At 52.0% G+C, this 16922-nt stretch overlaps 1 protein-coding gene and 1 long non-coding RNA gene across 3 annotated transcripts in view; both read left to right on the forward strand.

Moving 5' to 3' along the window:
* The first annotated feature begins 734 nt into the window (after positions 1–734).
* Positions 735–4424, forward strand: ZCCHC12 (zinc finger CCHC-type containing 12). The gene is made up of 4 exons (XM_058714246.1): positions 735–1401; positions 1750–1802; positions 2020–2160; positions 2585–4424. The coding sequence occupies exon 4, from the start codon at positions 2686–2688 to the stop codon at positions 3892–3894; it is 1209 nt and encodes a 402-aa protein (XP_058570229.1). The 5' UTR covers positions 735–1401; positions 1750–1802; positions 2020–2160; positions 2585–2685; the 3' UTR covers positions 3895–4424.
* Positions 4425–14918: 10494 nt separating this feature from the next.
* LOC131502955 (uncharacterized) overlaps positions 14919–16922 on the forward strand; it is an 89967-nt gene continuing 87963 nt past the window's right edge. For both annotated transcript variants that reach the window (XR_009257282.1, XR_009257281.1), the window contains exon 1: positions 14919–15120. This is a non-coding gene — a long non-coding RNA (uncharacterized LOC131502955). The remainder of the gene's footprint in view (positions 15121–16922) is intronic.

The raw sequence follows: 16922 nt of genomic DNA on the forward strand, positions 1-16922 counted from the left end.
CAGGGGCTTAAAACAATTTATACGCCGATGGTTCTGGAGACCAGAAGTTCAGCATCAGTTTCTCTGGGCTCAATTCAAGGTGTGGGCAGGGCTGTGTGCTCTGTTCTTTGCCTCTTCCGGTTTCCGGTGGCTGCGGGCACTTTTGCCTGTGGCCACGCCACTCCAATCCCTGCATCAGTCTTCAACATCACCTTCTCCTCTTCTGTTTGCGTCAGCTCTCCCTCTTCTTCTGTCTTACAAGGACGCGAGATTGCATTGAGGGCCCACTCAGATACTCCTGGAGCATCTCCTGACGGCGAGATCCTTAATCTAACCACATCTGCAAAGACTCTTGCTTTATACAAGGTTAACATCTGCAGGTTCCAGGGATTGGGACTTGGTATATTTGGGTGGCCATTATTCAGCTTCCTACAGAGTCCAGAATCTTTGCATCCAATTTCAGGCAGACCGTGGACCCCAGGTAGGAGCGTCCGCTCTGGAGCTGCATTTCACCCAAGATATGCTATAAACAGATACGTTGGGGGCAGGTCCATTTACTAATTCACCATCCTCCTACATCCTCTCGGGATGAACTACAGCGACTTACCAAAAATCACACCCAGCTCTTGTCCTAGTCGATCAGAATCCCCCGGAAGCGGGGCCCGGGAATCTGCATTTCTAACCAGCTCCCTCCTCCCCCCCACCCCCCAAATGATTCTCATGCAGCCAGACTTGCACCCATACCTTAGTGAGTACTGGTTAAGGGCCCGGATGCCCGAGTGCCTTCCCTGTGACATGGACACGCTACCACCTCCTTCACAGTAAAAGAATTGTGTAAGTCTATTTGCACAGAGCAAGCGCTGATGCTTTTTTTTTTTTTCTCCCTTCCCCCTATACAAAGGTGAGCCGCTTTTATTGTGTATTTGATTTCGATCCCATTCGGTGTTTAATGCGCCGGCCCCAAGGCGCGGAGTTGCGCCAAGAGCGAAAAGAGGGAGAAGCGGGCAAGAGTCGCAAACTCTTCCAGTCCAGGCACCGAAGCGGCCTTGGACGCCCGCCGGCCCTTCTGCCCACCTCACCCCGCCCCCCTCGGGCGTACATTTGCATCCGGCTCGAGACCGCGCGGGGACCCGCCCCCGCGCCCCGCTGATTGGCCGCGCCGGCTCTCTCGTCACGCTCTTTTGTCTCCGTGGGCCGAGGATAAAAGCAGCGGCGGCTGCCGTGGGAACCGTGCTGTCTGGACTCAGCTACCCCTCGCTGGTGGCGGGGGGCGCCGTGCGGAGCAGCTCCGCGGGCAGCTCCGGGTCGCTTAAGCGGCCGGGGACGTGCCTGTCCTCTTCCCTCGCAGGGCCGCGGAGACCGGAAGGCGGCATCCGCAGCTGGCAAGGCCCGAGGGTCCGCAGCCCACCGAGCCGAGCACAGGTAAAAAAAGGGGGGCGCGATTGCCCGGCGGCCGAGAGAGGAGGGGCACCGGTCCCGGGTGGCTCCCCGCCTGGGGGAACCGGGGACGGCGAGGCGGGGGGAGGAGCACGCCCGTGGACCGGCGGCGCTGAGGGAGGAGGTGGGGTTGCGCTGGATGCCGCCTAATGGGTAGGATTTGCCCGGATTGAGCGGCGGGGCCTTTTCGGGGAGGGGGGACGAAGGGTCGGGGTGGGGGGAGGGAAGGATGGCAAGCTGTCTGCCTTGAACCCCCTTTGCATCCCTTCATCTCTTCTGGAGAGGGCTGTGTGGGTGTGCGTGTTCAACTCCTATTCCCTATCTCCGTGGCAGGCCATCAAAGCCGAATCCGAACTTGAATTCTGTGCGGCTGATTGCAGAAGCTGGTAGGCCGACCACTTCCCGGGGGACATGCAATGGGGCGGGGGTGGCTTTGGCTTGTGCTCAGAAGGTGGGAGAGGGAATTTTCCGCCTACCCACAGCGGAGGCAGCGGGGAGGGGGGTGGGTGGCGGGGGTGGAGGGAGCGGGATGAGCGAGGAGGCTGCTCCTGACCCTTCCCTTCTCTGCCCTCCGCGGCGGCGGCGCAATCTTGACGCCCGGAGGTCTCGGATCGGCGACCCCCCCCCCCCCCCCGGTGGACAGAGATCGGCTGTTAGCCTGGAGACGAGCTTTCTCGCGGAGGCCACCGGTTGCAGAAGCTGGAAGTGAAATAAAGGCGCGCGCGCGCCCGTTCCTGCGCTCCTGTAAGAATCTGAGACATAACCCGGGCGGGGGTGGGGCGGGGGGACTTTCAGAAGGGGGTGTGGTTGGGATCTGAGACCAAGAGGTTAACGAGATCTTATGGATTCCGACAAATCTGTGACCACTGTGCTCTATTTTGAGAGGCCAATATCAGCTTCCGTACACACGATTACACTTAGAATTAGAAGCAACAGTTGCCCTCCCTCCTGGACGACTGGCTGGATGTGGCCGTAAAAGGCACCCTGCTTACACCGAGACACCGGCTGGCTCCAGTGAGGTTGTAATCGCCAGTCTCCCAGAAGATATTTTTAGGGAGGTGGGCAGATATTAGATGCACTGCAGGATATGCAGGAAGGGAGAGAGTAATACAACTGCAGCCAATTCTCTTATTAACTACTACCCGGTTTTTTTTTTTCTTCTTTACAGCCCCTACTGAGATAGGAGAGTCCCCCAGCACGCCTGCACATTAGGCTAACCCACAGAGCCTGAGCGTCTTGTTCCATTTGACACCCCGATCGTCATCAGTCATGGCTAGCATCATTGCACGCATGGGTAATAGCCGGCGGCAGAACGCACCCTTGCCGCCGTGGGCCCATTCTATGCTGAGGTCCCTGGGGAGAAGCCTCGGCCCTTTAATGGCCAGCGTGGCAGAGAGAAATATGAAGTTGTTCTCGGGGAGGGTGGTGCCAGCCCAGGGGGAAGAAACCTTTGAAAACTGGCTCATCCAAGTCAATGGGGCCCTGCCAGATTGGAATATGTCTGAGGAGGAGAAGCTCAAGCGCTTGCTGAAAACGCTTCGAGGCCCCGCCAGGGAGGTCATGCTTTTGCTGCAGGCGGCCAACCCCAATCTAAGTGTGGCCGATTTCTTGCGTGCCATGAAATTGGTGTTTGGAGAATCGGAAAGCAGTGTGTCGGCTCACGGTAAATTTTTTAACACCCTGCAGGCGCAAGGGGAGAAAGCCTCCCTTTATGTGATCCGTTTAGAGGTGCAGCTCCAGAATGCTATTCAGGCGGGGATCATAGCTCAGAAAGACGCAAACCAGACCCGCCTGCACCAGGTCCTTTTAGGGGCCGAGCTGAACGGGGACCTGCGCTTTAGGCTGAAGCATCTTCTCAGGATGTATGCAAATGAGCAGGAGCGCCTCCCCAATTTCCTCGAGTTGATCAAGATGGTCAGGGAGGAAGAGGATTGGGATGACACTTTCCTTAAACAGAAACGGCCCAAAAGATCTGAGTCACTGGTGGAGAGGGCCACCAGCCTGATGGCATTTCAGGGCTCCCCACAGATAGTGGTCGGCAGTCCCGACTGCAACGTGATAGAGATAGATGATGCCCTCGATGACTCAGATGAGGATGTGATCCTGGTGGAATCTCAGGACCCTCCACTGTCATTCACGGCTTCTCCGCTCCCCAGAGGCAGGGCCAGACCTCGGGACCAAGTGCTAGTCATCGATTCCCCTAGCAGTTCCCGGGCTCAGTCTCCTTCCACCAGCGGGGGTTCTGGGCATAAGAATGATGGTTCTAGGCACCTGCGTAGAACCAGGAAGCGAAAACACACAATCCGCTGCTCCTACTGCGGCGAGGAGGGCCACTCAAAGGAAACCTGTGACAATGACAGCAGCCGGGCCCAGGTGTTTGAGAATCTGATCATCACCCTGCAGGAGCTGACCCATACAGAGGAGGAGGGACCCAGAGAGGCCCCTGGCCAACAAGATGACCCTTCTGAGCTGCAGTGAGCTGGTGTCCCCTAGCCTTACATGAACCCTAACCCATATTCTGAGTCCAGCAATGGGACAGACAACTGGGGAGGGGCGCTTCTAAATGCATGAATCCACAAAGCAGCTTTCCTTTGGGAGTGGAGTAGAGAGGGTCTTGAATACCAGCACAGTGGAGGGAGACAGCCTGACCTCTGTCCTTGCTTCCCCAGCCCCCCTGCCTAAGGGCCTGTTTTCTTTGTGCGCTCATTTCCTCGCTGGCTCTGTTCTCTTTGTGAAAGTGGCACCATTCATTGTTAAATCTTCAAACAATAAAGAAAAGTACAAGAAAGTAAAGTACAAGTTACCCCTAGCTCTCCACCCCGATCTAACCATCGTCATCCCTTTGATGGACGTCCTTCTAGATACTTCCCTATACCTGTGTACCCAGATAGATGTATGTCTAGATAAAAATGGTCACATAGAAGTGCTGTTCTATAGTCCATATTTTTTCACCAAATGATATATGTCGTGGGCTTCTTTCTATGTCAATAAATATTTATCAGCATCGATTTTAATGTCTCTGTTACTATTTTAGGGAGAGGTAAAGGGAAAAGGAGCAACATAGCAGAAAGCTATAAAGGGATGGGTTTGTACCCCGAGGTGGGGTTTTTATCGACCTCAATTTGCAGAGGGAAGGGAAAAGGGAAGAAGGAAGAAGAGAGGGCTGAAACCGTTCCCAAAGGTAGATGGACGGAGCCCCTTACAACGGGCCTGCCCCTCGGGTCAGACCAGCCAGGCTACGGTGCCCGATAGTTGGATAGCAGTGGGGCGGCGCTTTCTCCTCTACTGGATTCAAAGGAGTCCGGTGCTGAGGTACCAGCCCCAAAATAGGGCTCCCAGGGGCACCATTCCTGGTCACTTTGAGGAAGAGCGCTTCTTCCTCTGGGTGCATCCCTGGGATTGCTGTTGCTGCTGCTACTTGTGGACATCCCGGGTCACAACCGGGAATGTCTCCTGTGGCCTGATGCCACCCTCTCCTCACCACCACCCCACCCCCCCAGCCTCACTCCCTGGTGAAGCAAAGGAGAGAGCAGAGCCCAGCGCCGGGAGCGTCAGGGCCTCCCCTCATCAGCCCTGAAGTGATTTGCTGGAGGACCAGGGCGCCCGAGGACTCCAAGCTAACCCCTTTCTCACTCCAAGAATTGAGACTCGCTGGGAAGGGATGAGAAGTCATCTAGCAGCCGGGCACCTGCAGGAACCCGGCCATCAGAAAGCCGAGAGGCCCCATACAGCATTTTAGTGAGTGGAGGGCACTCACGGGGGAGGGAAAGAAGGGGTGGACCCTCCAGGAAGCTGGCCTGGCCCCCCCCATCTCCTCCTCTTATATTGGAGGGTGGTAAGCGAGGACATGGGTGACCTCAGCCCCTGAGGGTCCCTGTGTTTTGCGTAGGTGCGTGCGTCCCTATTTCTGTGAGCAGGACGAGGCGGGGCGGGGGGGGGGGGCATGATTGCATTGAGGGCTGTGTGCGGAGAGGGAAGTGAATGCGCAGATCCGAGGACCCGGGGGAGTTGGTCGTACAGGAAGTAGGGACTTCACAGAGCTGAGAGGGTAGCGTTTGCGGCAGTGGGAGATGGTGCGTGGGGCGGGAGGGGGGGGCAGAGAGAAGCACAGGGGACAGTGGGTGAGGGCATGATGACCGGGAAGACACAGGGAGCTGACAGCCACAGGAAGCCTGGCGGGAATCGCAGGTTCCAGGGGATCCTACAGAACTCTGGGCTGTGCTGTCCTAGCAGGGGCGGAGGGGAGGTTAGGGGCCCAGGGAGAGGTACTGGGGTTTTAATTAGGCTGGCCGTTGATGACAGCTCAGTGGGGATGACGAGCTCCGTAGGGACACAGGGCTGTGGGCTGAGGCCCCGAGGGAGCAGGAGAAGCCACGGCAGCCTTCCCTGGGCTGCCGTACTCAGAGCCTGCCTTGAAGTACTTCTCTTTCCAGAAAGAGCCCCTCAGCCCCTCCCAGGCCTCTCCCTCCTGCCCCATCAATGACCTCACAATCTGACCCTAAAACCCTCCACTCCAACCACCCACACTCCCCTCTCGGCAGTGGTGGTGGTGATGGTGGTGAGGGTCGGAGGCTCAGCCTTCCGTGCTCTGCCATCACCCCTCCCCCACCCCACGCCTCACACCCCGAATTTGCCTTCAGCCTCAGCTTTCTTAACCCTCATGTGCAGAAGGAGACTGGGAGAGCCTCTCTGCTTCGGGACCCTTTAGCTGACAACTGGCCAGGAGAGGGCCCCCTCCTTGCATCCCTCTGGGGCACCTCTGGGAAAGTCACCCCTATCTCTCCCAAGCCGAAGAGGACCCCCTCCCAACCCCAGGCAAGTGGCAGCTCCACTCAGGCCCCGCAAAACCACTTCACAGTGTATGTAGATTTTTAACCCTTAATTCCTTGCTATGCCTCCCTAAATCACCCCTTGGGAGGTCTCTACCTAGATTAGAATATCACTCCACCTCCGGATCGTTCCCCCCCCCCCCCCGGCCCCCGCTGACTTCACTCTATAAACACTTGTTGAATATTTGTCCAAAGACACAGCTCGTGCTGTCGTAATTTCTTTCTGGCACCAGGCAGAATAGAAAGACGGAAAGAAAAATCCATACATTCGGCCCATTTCGTGACCCTCCTTTACACTGGAGTCAGTGTGGGGGTCCGGTGTAGACCTCTGCTTTGAAAACCTGTTCTGTGATCCGAACTGTTTTCCTCCCTTCCCCGCCCCTCCCCTCTGCCGTGTAAATTTGAGATTGTCTACATTTTCATTTCACCCACCTGATGTAGCCTGACATTTCTTTTTGTCTGTTTCATTTAAAGAAAAGCCAAGAGATACATATTTTCCCTGATTAGAAGACATGGAAATGACACCTGGGCATTCTGATCGGCTTGATGAGGTTGGTCTACAAAAGGCTTCACTTGAAGCTATAGGCTAATTCGCATTGATACGGATGGAGCTAGAGAGTCTAACGCTAAGTGAAATAAGCCAGAGAAAGACAAATACCATATGATTTCACTCCTATGTGAAATTGAAGAAACAAAGCAAAGGAACAAAGGGAGGGGGAAAGAGACAGAGAGTAGAGGCAAACCAAGAAACAGACTCAACTATAGGGAACAAACTGATGGTTACCAGAAGGGCGGGGGACGGCGGGGGTGGGGGAGGGGGGGAATAGGTGACGGGCATTAAGAATGCACTTGAGCACCGGGTGACGCATGGACGTGTGGAATCACTCACTATATCGTAAACCTGAAACTAATGATACTCCGTGTGCTAACTCACCGGAATTTAAAGGAAAACTTAAAAACAAAAAAGAAAGCTAGAGGCTAATTTTCTTCCTTTCTGCCTTTATTCTCATCGGTCGCTAAGAGATGAAAATTGCTCTTTTTGTCTTGTCAGAAGAAACCGGCCTCTGAGTGCCCTTTTGTGTTAGATCTCCCTCCTTCTTGGCATTCTCTCCCTTTGGTTTCCATGACACCCTTTTCTCGCGGCTCCCCCCTCCCCGATCTTGTGGTTGGTGCCACTTCTCAGTCTCCTTGGCCGAATCTTCGTCCTCTCCTTGATCCCTCCACCATAGTCATAAAAATAAAAATCCCGACAACCGTGATTTATGAAGAGCTTACCGAAGTCCTTTAAATGCATTAGCTCTTTTAATCCTCTTGTTAACCCCCTAAAGTAGGCATTACCATTAGCGCGCCTTTCAGACAGAGGAAACAAACCTTAAGGCACTTGCCCAGGGGCTTGCGGGAACTTGGTGGGGGAGCCGGAGGTCAGACTCCGGGGGTCAGGGGCACTTGCTTCTTAAAGGTCTCAGCCGCCCTGTGATCACAACTCCGCGCAGCTGTGATCGGCTGCGTAGGACCTGTGAGTAAACGGAGGTTCGGAGGTTCGTATACTCAGGAGAAGACGACCTGCCTTTCCCAGGTGTGCCCTGTGTAGGAGTCACTAGCACAGGGCCGGGCCGGGTTCGGCCCTCAACATCCGGTAGCTGCTCATACTCTGCTAGAATGCTTTGCTCTGCTGGGCGGGGCGGGGCGGGGGTGGGTTGGGATATGAAAGGCTGTCGGCGCCATGCAGACGGGGCTTACTTAGTGTTGATCGGGCAAGGTGACAGTCTGAAATGCCTGAGAGTTTAGTGATGATGATGGCGATGACATGGGGGGGATAAGGGAGCGCTTACTGAATGTCGAGATGGACTTTAGTTTTACTTGTTCCCCGGGGAACATCTTCTTTCCCTACCTGTCAGAGGCATGCGATCCTTGGAGATTGCTTGAGACCAGCCATGCCTTCCTCTACCCAAGCTGCTCCCCTGAGCAGCAGGCGGGGGTGGGGGGGGGGGTGGGGGGAGCTCATCCCAGAGGGCCACAGAGGCTCCCCAGTGTGTGGTGGGAAGGGGACATGACTGAGGTCGGAGGAGTCCTTTACAATCCGGGTGACCCTGAAATCCTGTCACTACCGGGTATCTCAGGGGCATCATAAAAGGGAGCAGGGCCGGTCTCAGGCCTCCCGTTGACAGGATGCATGGCTCTCCAGCCGCAGCCTCTCATCTCAGACCAGAACTCACAACTTCTTACACACGGTCTCTCGCAAGCACTCCTACAGGTAGGGACTCTGTCCACTGCCCCTATCTTACAGACCAGGACGTTGAGGCCCAACCCGGTTATAGTCACTTGCCTAAGATCAGACAGCTTGTAAGGGCTGGAGCTGGAATGGAATTGATCTGCCCCTCCCCAGAGCCAGAAATCTTTCCTAAGCTGGAGGAGTCCTTCCCAAGGTAATGGGTACAAATGATCTGATCATTCTGTTGGCCGCATCCTGAGGTTGGATTTCTTTTCCATTTCTTCCTTCCTTCCTTTCTTTTTTCTTTCTTTTCTTTTCTTTTCTTTTCTTTTCTTTTCTTTTCTTTCTTTCTTTCTTTCTTCCTTCCGATAGAAAGAGCACGAGTCGGGGTGGGGGAGAGGGGCAGAGGGAGAGAGAGAATCTTAAACAGGTTCCATGCTCAGCGCAGGGCCCGATGTGGGGCTCGATCCCACGACACTGGGATCGTGACCTGAGCCAAAATCAAGAGTCGGACGCTCAACTGACTGAGCCCCCCCGGGGCACACCAGTGAGTTTCCATTTCTGGACCGTCATATTCATGATTGAAACTCTGCACAGTAGGACGGCCTCAGTCTCATTTCTTTTATTAAACAAGACAGAAAAAAAATGATCAGTTCAGGAAACTTCCTTCTAAGAGCCTGAAACCATCTTCTCCTCGTATTTATTTTTATATCCAATTTCTGGGATAAGATACTAAAAATAACAACCTGTTGGTAAGGATGTGGGCAAAGAGAGTCTCTCTCCTACACCCGCTGGTGGGGCGGAGAATTGACACATTCTTTCTGGAAGGCCAAGTGGGAAATGTATCAAAGGTGGAAAAAGGAAAACCCTTGAATGGGGCAGTCTAACTTCCTGAAACTGACGCTAAGATGATAACTGAACAAGTGTAACAAAGGTTATGAACCAAGATGTTTGCCCTAGCCTTTTTGGGTAATAGTGGGAAAGCTGCACACGGGTGGAAAGACCAGGAGTGAGGTTTGGCTGAAGAAATTAGGCTCCTCCCTTGGACTGCAATGCCGGGCATCTGGAAGTCCGGGTGTGCCTTCACATCCTCGGGCCTGACCGGACAAATGAAGTGTGGCCCCTCTGGGGAAGCGCTTTCAAAGATCACCAGTCGGCTAGGTCATCTGTGTCATCTTTGACTCCCAACGTGTTGTCCCATCAGGCCTCTTCATCTGGCAAAACTCGTGTCCAACTTCTAACACCATTTCCCCCGGCACTCCCTTGGGTCAGCTTTCCCTGACTCCACTCAAGGTCATTCTTTATATCTTAGGTAGCACTTAGCATTTTGCCGTAATTGCTCGTATAATGATCTGCCCCCCCCCCCCCCCGAGGCTTATAATAACCCTGGTGCCTGGCAGTGTTGTTTGGGTATCTTGGTACAGAATCCAGGCACGCTCCCACGTCATGTGTTTGCTCTGGCGGTTGGTACTGGCCCTTCAGATGTCCCCGTGCCTCGATCCCTCATCACGTTCAAATGGCACCTCCTCAGTGAGGCCCATTAAAGGCGACGCACCTGGCCACCAGCACCCTCATACCCCTTCCCTGCTCTGTTTCCCCATCACATGCCTGTCTTCCATGCTACATAATTTACTGATGTATTCTATCAGTTATTTAGTCCTGTCTCTCCTCGCTAGAGTATAAACTCAAAAGCGTTTTAGCTTGCTTAGTTCACTGGTGCCTCCCCAGCTAGAACACTGCCTCTCATCACGTGTTCGTAGCTGGAATGTAGCTGGAACGACGCGCCTGGCACACAGTAGGCGTGCACGGAGTGGCCGCCTGTGTTCTTTCTGCCCTCCTGGAACCGCTGCTGCCGGGGAAGGGACAGTCAGGGAGAGAACGGTGCCCGTCGCTGAACCACCATCCGCCTAATGGATGGGATAAGAAACCTGGGAGACATTCGAGATCGGTCGCTTGCTTCTCTCTCCCCCCACCCGGGCTGTGGCTTATTAGCTGGACTGTCCAGTCCTAGCAGGGGCCGAAAGTGAGAGATGGGTTTCTTTGTGGCTTCATCTCTGTGGCATCGTCAGACCCTAGGTTTGGTGTTTCAGATTCCCCGTCACTCCATGTGCATCTGCAAATATTAAAAAACAGCTGCCCCGGGGGCGCCTGGGTGGCTCAGTTGGTCGAGCGCCCAACTCGTGATTTCGGCTCACGTCTTGATCTCACGGTTCCTGAGTTCGAGCCCTGCATCGGGCTCCGCTCCCACCTTCCCTCTCTCTGCCCCTTCCCTGCTCTCTGTCTCTCTTTCAAAATAAATAAATAAATAAATAAATAAATAACCCAACTGCCCTGTAAAATATGAATGTTCGGGGTACTGTTTGCTATTTTCCTTATGATAAAGGATAATGAAGAGTAATCACAATAACAATGAATATATTTTCAATTGTTATGTGTCAAACATGTCAATAATACAGTAAGAATTACTAACCTCATTTTAGAGGATATAAATGAGTCTCAGTAAGAGATCACCACAGGATAAGGCTATATAGCAGTAAACAGATGGTAAGCCCGGAACCAAAGCCTGTGAACTTCCCATCATACATTTCAAGGAAAAGTACTGACATTATTGAGAAAAACTGTATCACAGTGGAAGACCGGTTATTGGGGCAGGGTGATAGGCAGATACAAATATTTGACCAGTTTCCTGTCCGTTAAGCAGAGGTTACAGCTGTCTGAGAATTTGGAAGTAAAAGAACTTAAATTTTGGGGCTCCTGGGTGAGTCAGTTAAGCCTGTGACTCTTGATTTTGGCTCAGGTGGTGATGTCACGGTTTGTGAGCCTGCTTGGGATTTTATTTCTCTGCCCCTCCCCTGCTCGTGCACCCCCTCCCCCAAATAAATAAATCAACATTAAAAAAAAGAACTTAAATTTTATTAGAGGGAATGTGATGAGGGGTGATTACATTTTTTTAAGTTTATTTCCTTTTTTTTTTTTTTTAGTAATCTCTACACCCAACATGAGGTTCAAACTCATGACCCCCAGATCAAGAGTTGCATGCTCCTTCAACTGAGCCAGCCAGGTGCCCCGATGAAGGTTGATTTTAAATATCCTGGATAAACCAAGATCTAATTTAGCTGAAGAAAACATAATTGAAAATTGAATCTTTTTGGGGCACCTGGGTAGCTCAGTTGGTTAAGCAACTGACTTCGGCTCAGGTCATGATCTTGCAGTTCATGAGTTCCAGCCCCGAGTCCGGCTCTGTGCTGACAGCTCGGAGCCTGGAGCCTGCTTCAGATTCTGTGTCTCCCTCTCTCTCTGTCCCTCCCCTGCTCATGCTCTCTCTCTCTCTCTCTCTCTCTCAAAAAAAAAAAAAACATTGAAAAAAATTAAAAAAGTAAAATAAAATCTCTTTGGTATCATTCATACCTGACACTTAAGAGACGACATACAAACTTTTTCCTTCACTGCCGGCCAGAATGTTTTGTAAAACTATTTTATTTATTAAATAATTTGAGTTGTTATAAAAGTAGGATGTTCAGAACGACACAAGAGTATGTAAAAGATTTTGAATGGTTAAGATTTAAATAGCTATTAAAATATACAGAAAGAGCAAATAAAGTATAGGTAAGCATTGAATCTTTTGGCATATTCCTTTTTTTTTTTTTAGTTTATTTATTTTGAGAGAGAGCATAGGAGGGGCAGAGAGAGAGAGAGGGAGAGAGAGAGAATCCCAGGCAGGCTCCTCACCCTCAGTGCAGAGCCCGATGCGGGGCTCGAACTCACGAACCCAGGAGATCACGACCCACGCCGAAAGCAAGAGTCGGATGCTTAACCAACTGAGCCACCCAGGGGCCCCTGGCATATTTCTTTTAAAATGTTTTTCTAGGGGCGCCCGGGTGGCTCAGTCGGATGAGCGTCTGGCTTTGGCTCAGGTCATGATCTCACGGTCCGTGAGTTTGAGCCCCGCGTCGGGCTCTGTGCTGACAGTTCAGAGCCTGGAGCCTGCTTCGGATTCTGTGTCTCCTTCTCTCTCTACCCCTCCCCTACTCCCTCCCTCTCTGTCTCTCAAAAATTAATAAACATTAAAAAATTTTAAAATGTGTTTCCTACTCTGTGAGTGTACGTACATACATAATTTACTTTATTGAGGTTATGCTCTTTGTATAGTTTTACACATTCATAGCTACAATGGTTTTGTTCTTTTTCTAATGATAAATGGAATAATTTCAAGAGCAGAAATTAAAGCTGGCTTGTAAGAAGAGGAGTGTGTGTGTGTGTGGGGGGGGGCAGTAAAGTCTAAGCAAGTGTAAAAACATACAAAAAAAAAAACCCTACAAGCAATAAACACTGTTGTTACTGCCTGACAAATACTGAGCATTCGTTGTAGTAAGTAGGAATGTTGTCCTAGGAAAAGCGATGAATTAATTAGAATTAACTGGTGGAAACTTCTGCAAATAACAAGGGACAGACATTATTATAAAATCTGAAACAGTAAGAAAATGATAAAACTCTTTTGGGCACTCTCTTCGAAGATTTGAATGGAAGGAGAGACTTCAAGCTTACCTATAGGATGGTGGAGTGCCCGTGGAGAGAACTGGCTTCTCACAGGGGATGATGTGACGACGCCAGGATTAGCAACCTTAGCAACTGGGGCTCAGGAAAGGGATCAGAGCTTCAAAGGGCGTGAAACCTACACACCCCACCTTTGTGGTCAGAAGAGCCCCGAACAGGAAGTTTGAGAGGCCTCAGAGGAGCACAGTGATTCCAGCTGAAGGTCTTGAGCTCTAGTGAGGAGGTCCCAGCTTCCCCAGGGGATCTCTGCGGGGCTCGGGGATGGAGGCTGTCAAATGCTGACTCCTGAAATATCACCAACACTACCTGTGGATTTGACAAAGCGGAATGCATTCCTTACCTTGGTCAGGGAGAACCCCACCTCCCAAAGTTTTGATAGCGTTTCAGGGAGGAAAGGAAAGGTCAGAATTTACTGAGAAATGCAGGTTTGATTTAAGGCAGAGAGGGTCTTTCAACACAGAGACTTGATTACGATTGGATAAGGATCATGATGTCAACAGGCTCGGACTGGTGGAAGCAGCAAGGGAGGATTTGGAGAAAAGGGAAGGATTTGAACAGTGCAAACTGTTGCTGCTTTTCCGCTGAAGAGTTGACGGTACTCTGGGAAAGTTCCTGTAATGAAGAAACTTTTGCCTGGACAGGACCGTCCTGGGAAAGAAATTCACATGAAGACAGCGGACTAGCCAAGTCCTGTTGATGTATCCAGTACCCGTGCGGTTTTATTTCTCAGGGTCGAGGCTGAGTGTGGCAACAGACTGTCTTAATTCTCATATATTTACCATTTTTATGAACAACTCACCTTAGGTATGTGTTTATTTTGTGGTGGTGAAATTCTTCTGTTTCCCTGAATCTGGAGAAAAAATGACCCCTATTCTTAGGTGTTTGCTAAGCCCGGAGGAACAGTTTACATAACTAGCTTTTCACCAGTCTGCCGAACCTGTTAGGTATGTTAAAACCCAAAATTCAACTGAGGAAATTTTAAAGATCTTACTGGCTTTCTTTAACGATTCACCGTTTGGGCAGCATTCCATCTAGCAGACAGAAAGAAGCTTGGAGGAGCTGTACAAAAGGAAAGGCTTTTTTTTTTTTTTTTTTTTTTTTTTTTTTTACACCGAAGGGAGCAGGAACAAGAAAGACACTAGCAAAAAGTGGACTGGATGTCGGGAGGTCGCTTTCCTTTAGGGGATGGCAGGTTGGCCCGGTTACTTCACTGGTACTGACCAGGTGATTCCCCACTGCTTTAGGATTCCATTTCTGGGAGAGGCTGAAGCCCAAATTAAGTCTGGGTTTGGTGACACAACCACCCTTCCCCCCCGCCCTCACCTCCAAGCTTAGCATAAGCGACTCCATTGCGGGATGGCTGTCTTATTTTTAACAGGTGGATTCTTTTATTTAGTCCTCCCAAACACCTCCTCAAGCTATTATTATCCCTATTTTATAGAGGAGGAAACTGAGGCTCAGGGAGGTAATGAGCTCACATCCAAGCACCTGCAAATACATTCTTTTCAGGAGCATCAAGAAAGGCCCACCTTCAACCAACCTGCCTTATTCTGTTCCATTTTTGCAGAAGGGAGCTGAGGTCCAGGTTCAAGACAATCATTGGGCCCCTCAGCCCTCTTCAGGGTCCCTGGGGAGAAGGAGGGCAGGGTGGAAGGCAAAGGCCTTCAGAGACGCCAGTTTGGGTCTGGGTGGGCTCCCCTCCGCGTCCTGCATCGCCAGGGGGCGGGGCGGGGGGGCGATCAATGCCACCCCTCCCCCACCCTCCCCCGCAGAGGCCTCACCTGGGCTGCCTGGTGCACCGGAAGCCGGCCCGCGCCGGTCCCCGCGGCCGTGCCCGCCGCTGGTCACCAGGGGGCGCTGTGCGCCACAACCTCGGGCGCAGAGGGGCGGGGGCCACGTGACCGGACAACCGCGCGCCGGGTCCCGGTTCCCGGCGTCCGCCCGGTGGCCCCCGCCGGCTGCGGGCGCGCTCGGCCTGCTTCCCGTCCCCCCCCCCCCCCCTTCTCCTAACGCTCCGCGCGGGCCACTCGGGGGTGGTGCGGCGGCGACGGCGACTCCGGTCCGGGCTCCCTGACCTGTAACCTCCCGGGGACGCTGACGAGCAGCCGCGTGAGTTTCCCGGGCACCAGGAGACGCCTCACTCCGGCTTTGTGGCCGGTTTGGCCCTCCCCGCAAGGCAAAGAGGGGGAGGGGGGCTCGGTGCCAGGCTTTCCCCTAGCTCGGAGAGGTGCTGTCACATCCCGTCCTCCCCGCCGCCCTTGGAGGGACGCGCTGTCCCCTGGAGGACCCCATGGGAGCGCGCCCAGCGCCGGGGGTGGGGGGCGAGTTTGGATCATTTGGCTGCTCTGGCGGGACCTCCTTGCCCAATAAGCACTGAACAAATCACCCCCGCCCCGTACCCCCAAATCGACATTTTCACGGATATGCCTCGATGGGACATTCACTCAATAAGGTGATAGATTGAGGAGTTTTCAAAAGAGCGTTACGCTTTGCACGCTAGAAACTTCACTCATTTTTAAAAAAAATTTTTTTTAACGTTTTATTTATTTTTGAGACAGGGAGAGACAGAGCATGAACGGGGGAGGGTCAGAGAGAGGGAGACACAGAATCCGAAGCAGGCTCCAGGCTCCGAGCCATCGGCCCAGAGCCCGACGCGGGGCTCGAACTCACGGACCGCGAGATCGTGACCTGAGCCGAAGTCGGCCGCTTGACCGACTGAGCCACCCAGGCGCCCGGAAACGTCACTCATTTTAAGTGTACAATTATTTTTAGTAAATTGGCAGAGTTGAGCACCTGTCAGCACATTCTGGTTTTAGAGTATTTTCATCCCCAGCCACCCCGGAGCAAATTCCCATAAAGCTGTCTGCAGTTCATCGCCCCTCCGACCTCTAGCCCTAAGCAACCATTTATCCCTCTTCTGGCTCTATATAGTTGCTTTTTCTGGACAGTTCCTATGAATGGAATCATACACTATGTGGTCTTTGGGGACTGGCTTCTTTCACCCAGCGTGATGTTTTCATCTGGGTTGTAGCACTTACCAGCATGTAATTCCTTTCTATAGCTGAATAATATTCAATGGTGTGGCTATATCACATTTGTTTCTCCATTCATCAGTCAATGGACAATTGGGTTGCTTTCATTTTTTGGGTATTAAGAGTGATGCAATAATTGAGAACATTTGTGTGGACATGTGTTTTCAATTCTCTTGCTTTCGCTGCCCTTTCTTTGCTGGTGTTCCCCTTAACGCCCTTTGCCGACCTCTTTCACAACACTTTGCACACTGCCCTGCGAATGAATTTGAATTCCTTCTCTGACTCTCCACTAGAGAAGGCAAGGACCATGTGCACCCATTCCCTGGGGTAGGAGTGGAATTTCTGGGTCCTCTATGACAACTCTATGTTTAAACTTTTTTATTTTTAGGAACTTCCGGACTCTTTTCCAAAGTGTCTGCACCATTTAATGTTGCTATTGGTAAATTATGAAGGTTCCAGTTTCTCTGTCTCCTCACCAACACTTGTTTTGTCTTTCGTTTCGTACCTCACTGTGGTGTTCGTTTGCCTAGACCGAGTGGTTATTTGCTTAACTAGTTTCACTTTGCTTTAATGACTGGCTTTTTCGATGTTAACAAATCGAGTTGCTGAAATGAATAATACGTAGCCCATCCGTGCAAGGAGCTCATGGCTCCAAGAGGGAGACAGAGGAACATAATCATAGTACCGCGTGTTACCTGCTCTGATGGAACTGAGCACAGGCAGGCTGTCAGCACAGAGCCTGACGCGGGGCTTGAACCCACAAACCTTGAGACCATGACCTGAGCCGAAGTCGGTTGCTCAACTGACTGAGCCACCCAGGCGCCCTGCACTGATTTCTAAATTGGTCAGCCACATTAAATAGTAACACAGGGTTAATTA

This window comes from Neofelis nebulosa, chromosome X, assembly GCF_028018385.1.
Source record: "Neofelis nebulosa isolate mNeoNeb1 chromosome X, mNeoNeb1.pri, whole genome shotgun sequence".
Classification (NCBI taxonomy): domain Eukaryota; kingdom Metazoa; phylum Chordata; class Mammalia; order Carnivora; family Felidae; genus Neofelis; species Neofelis nebulosa.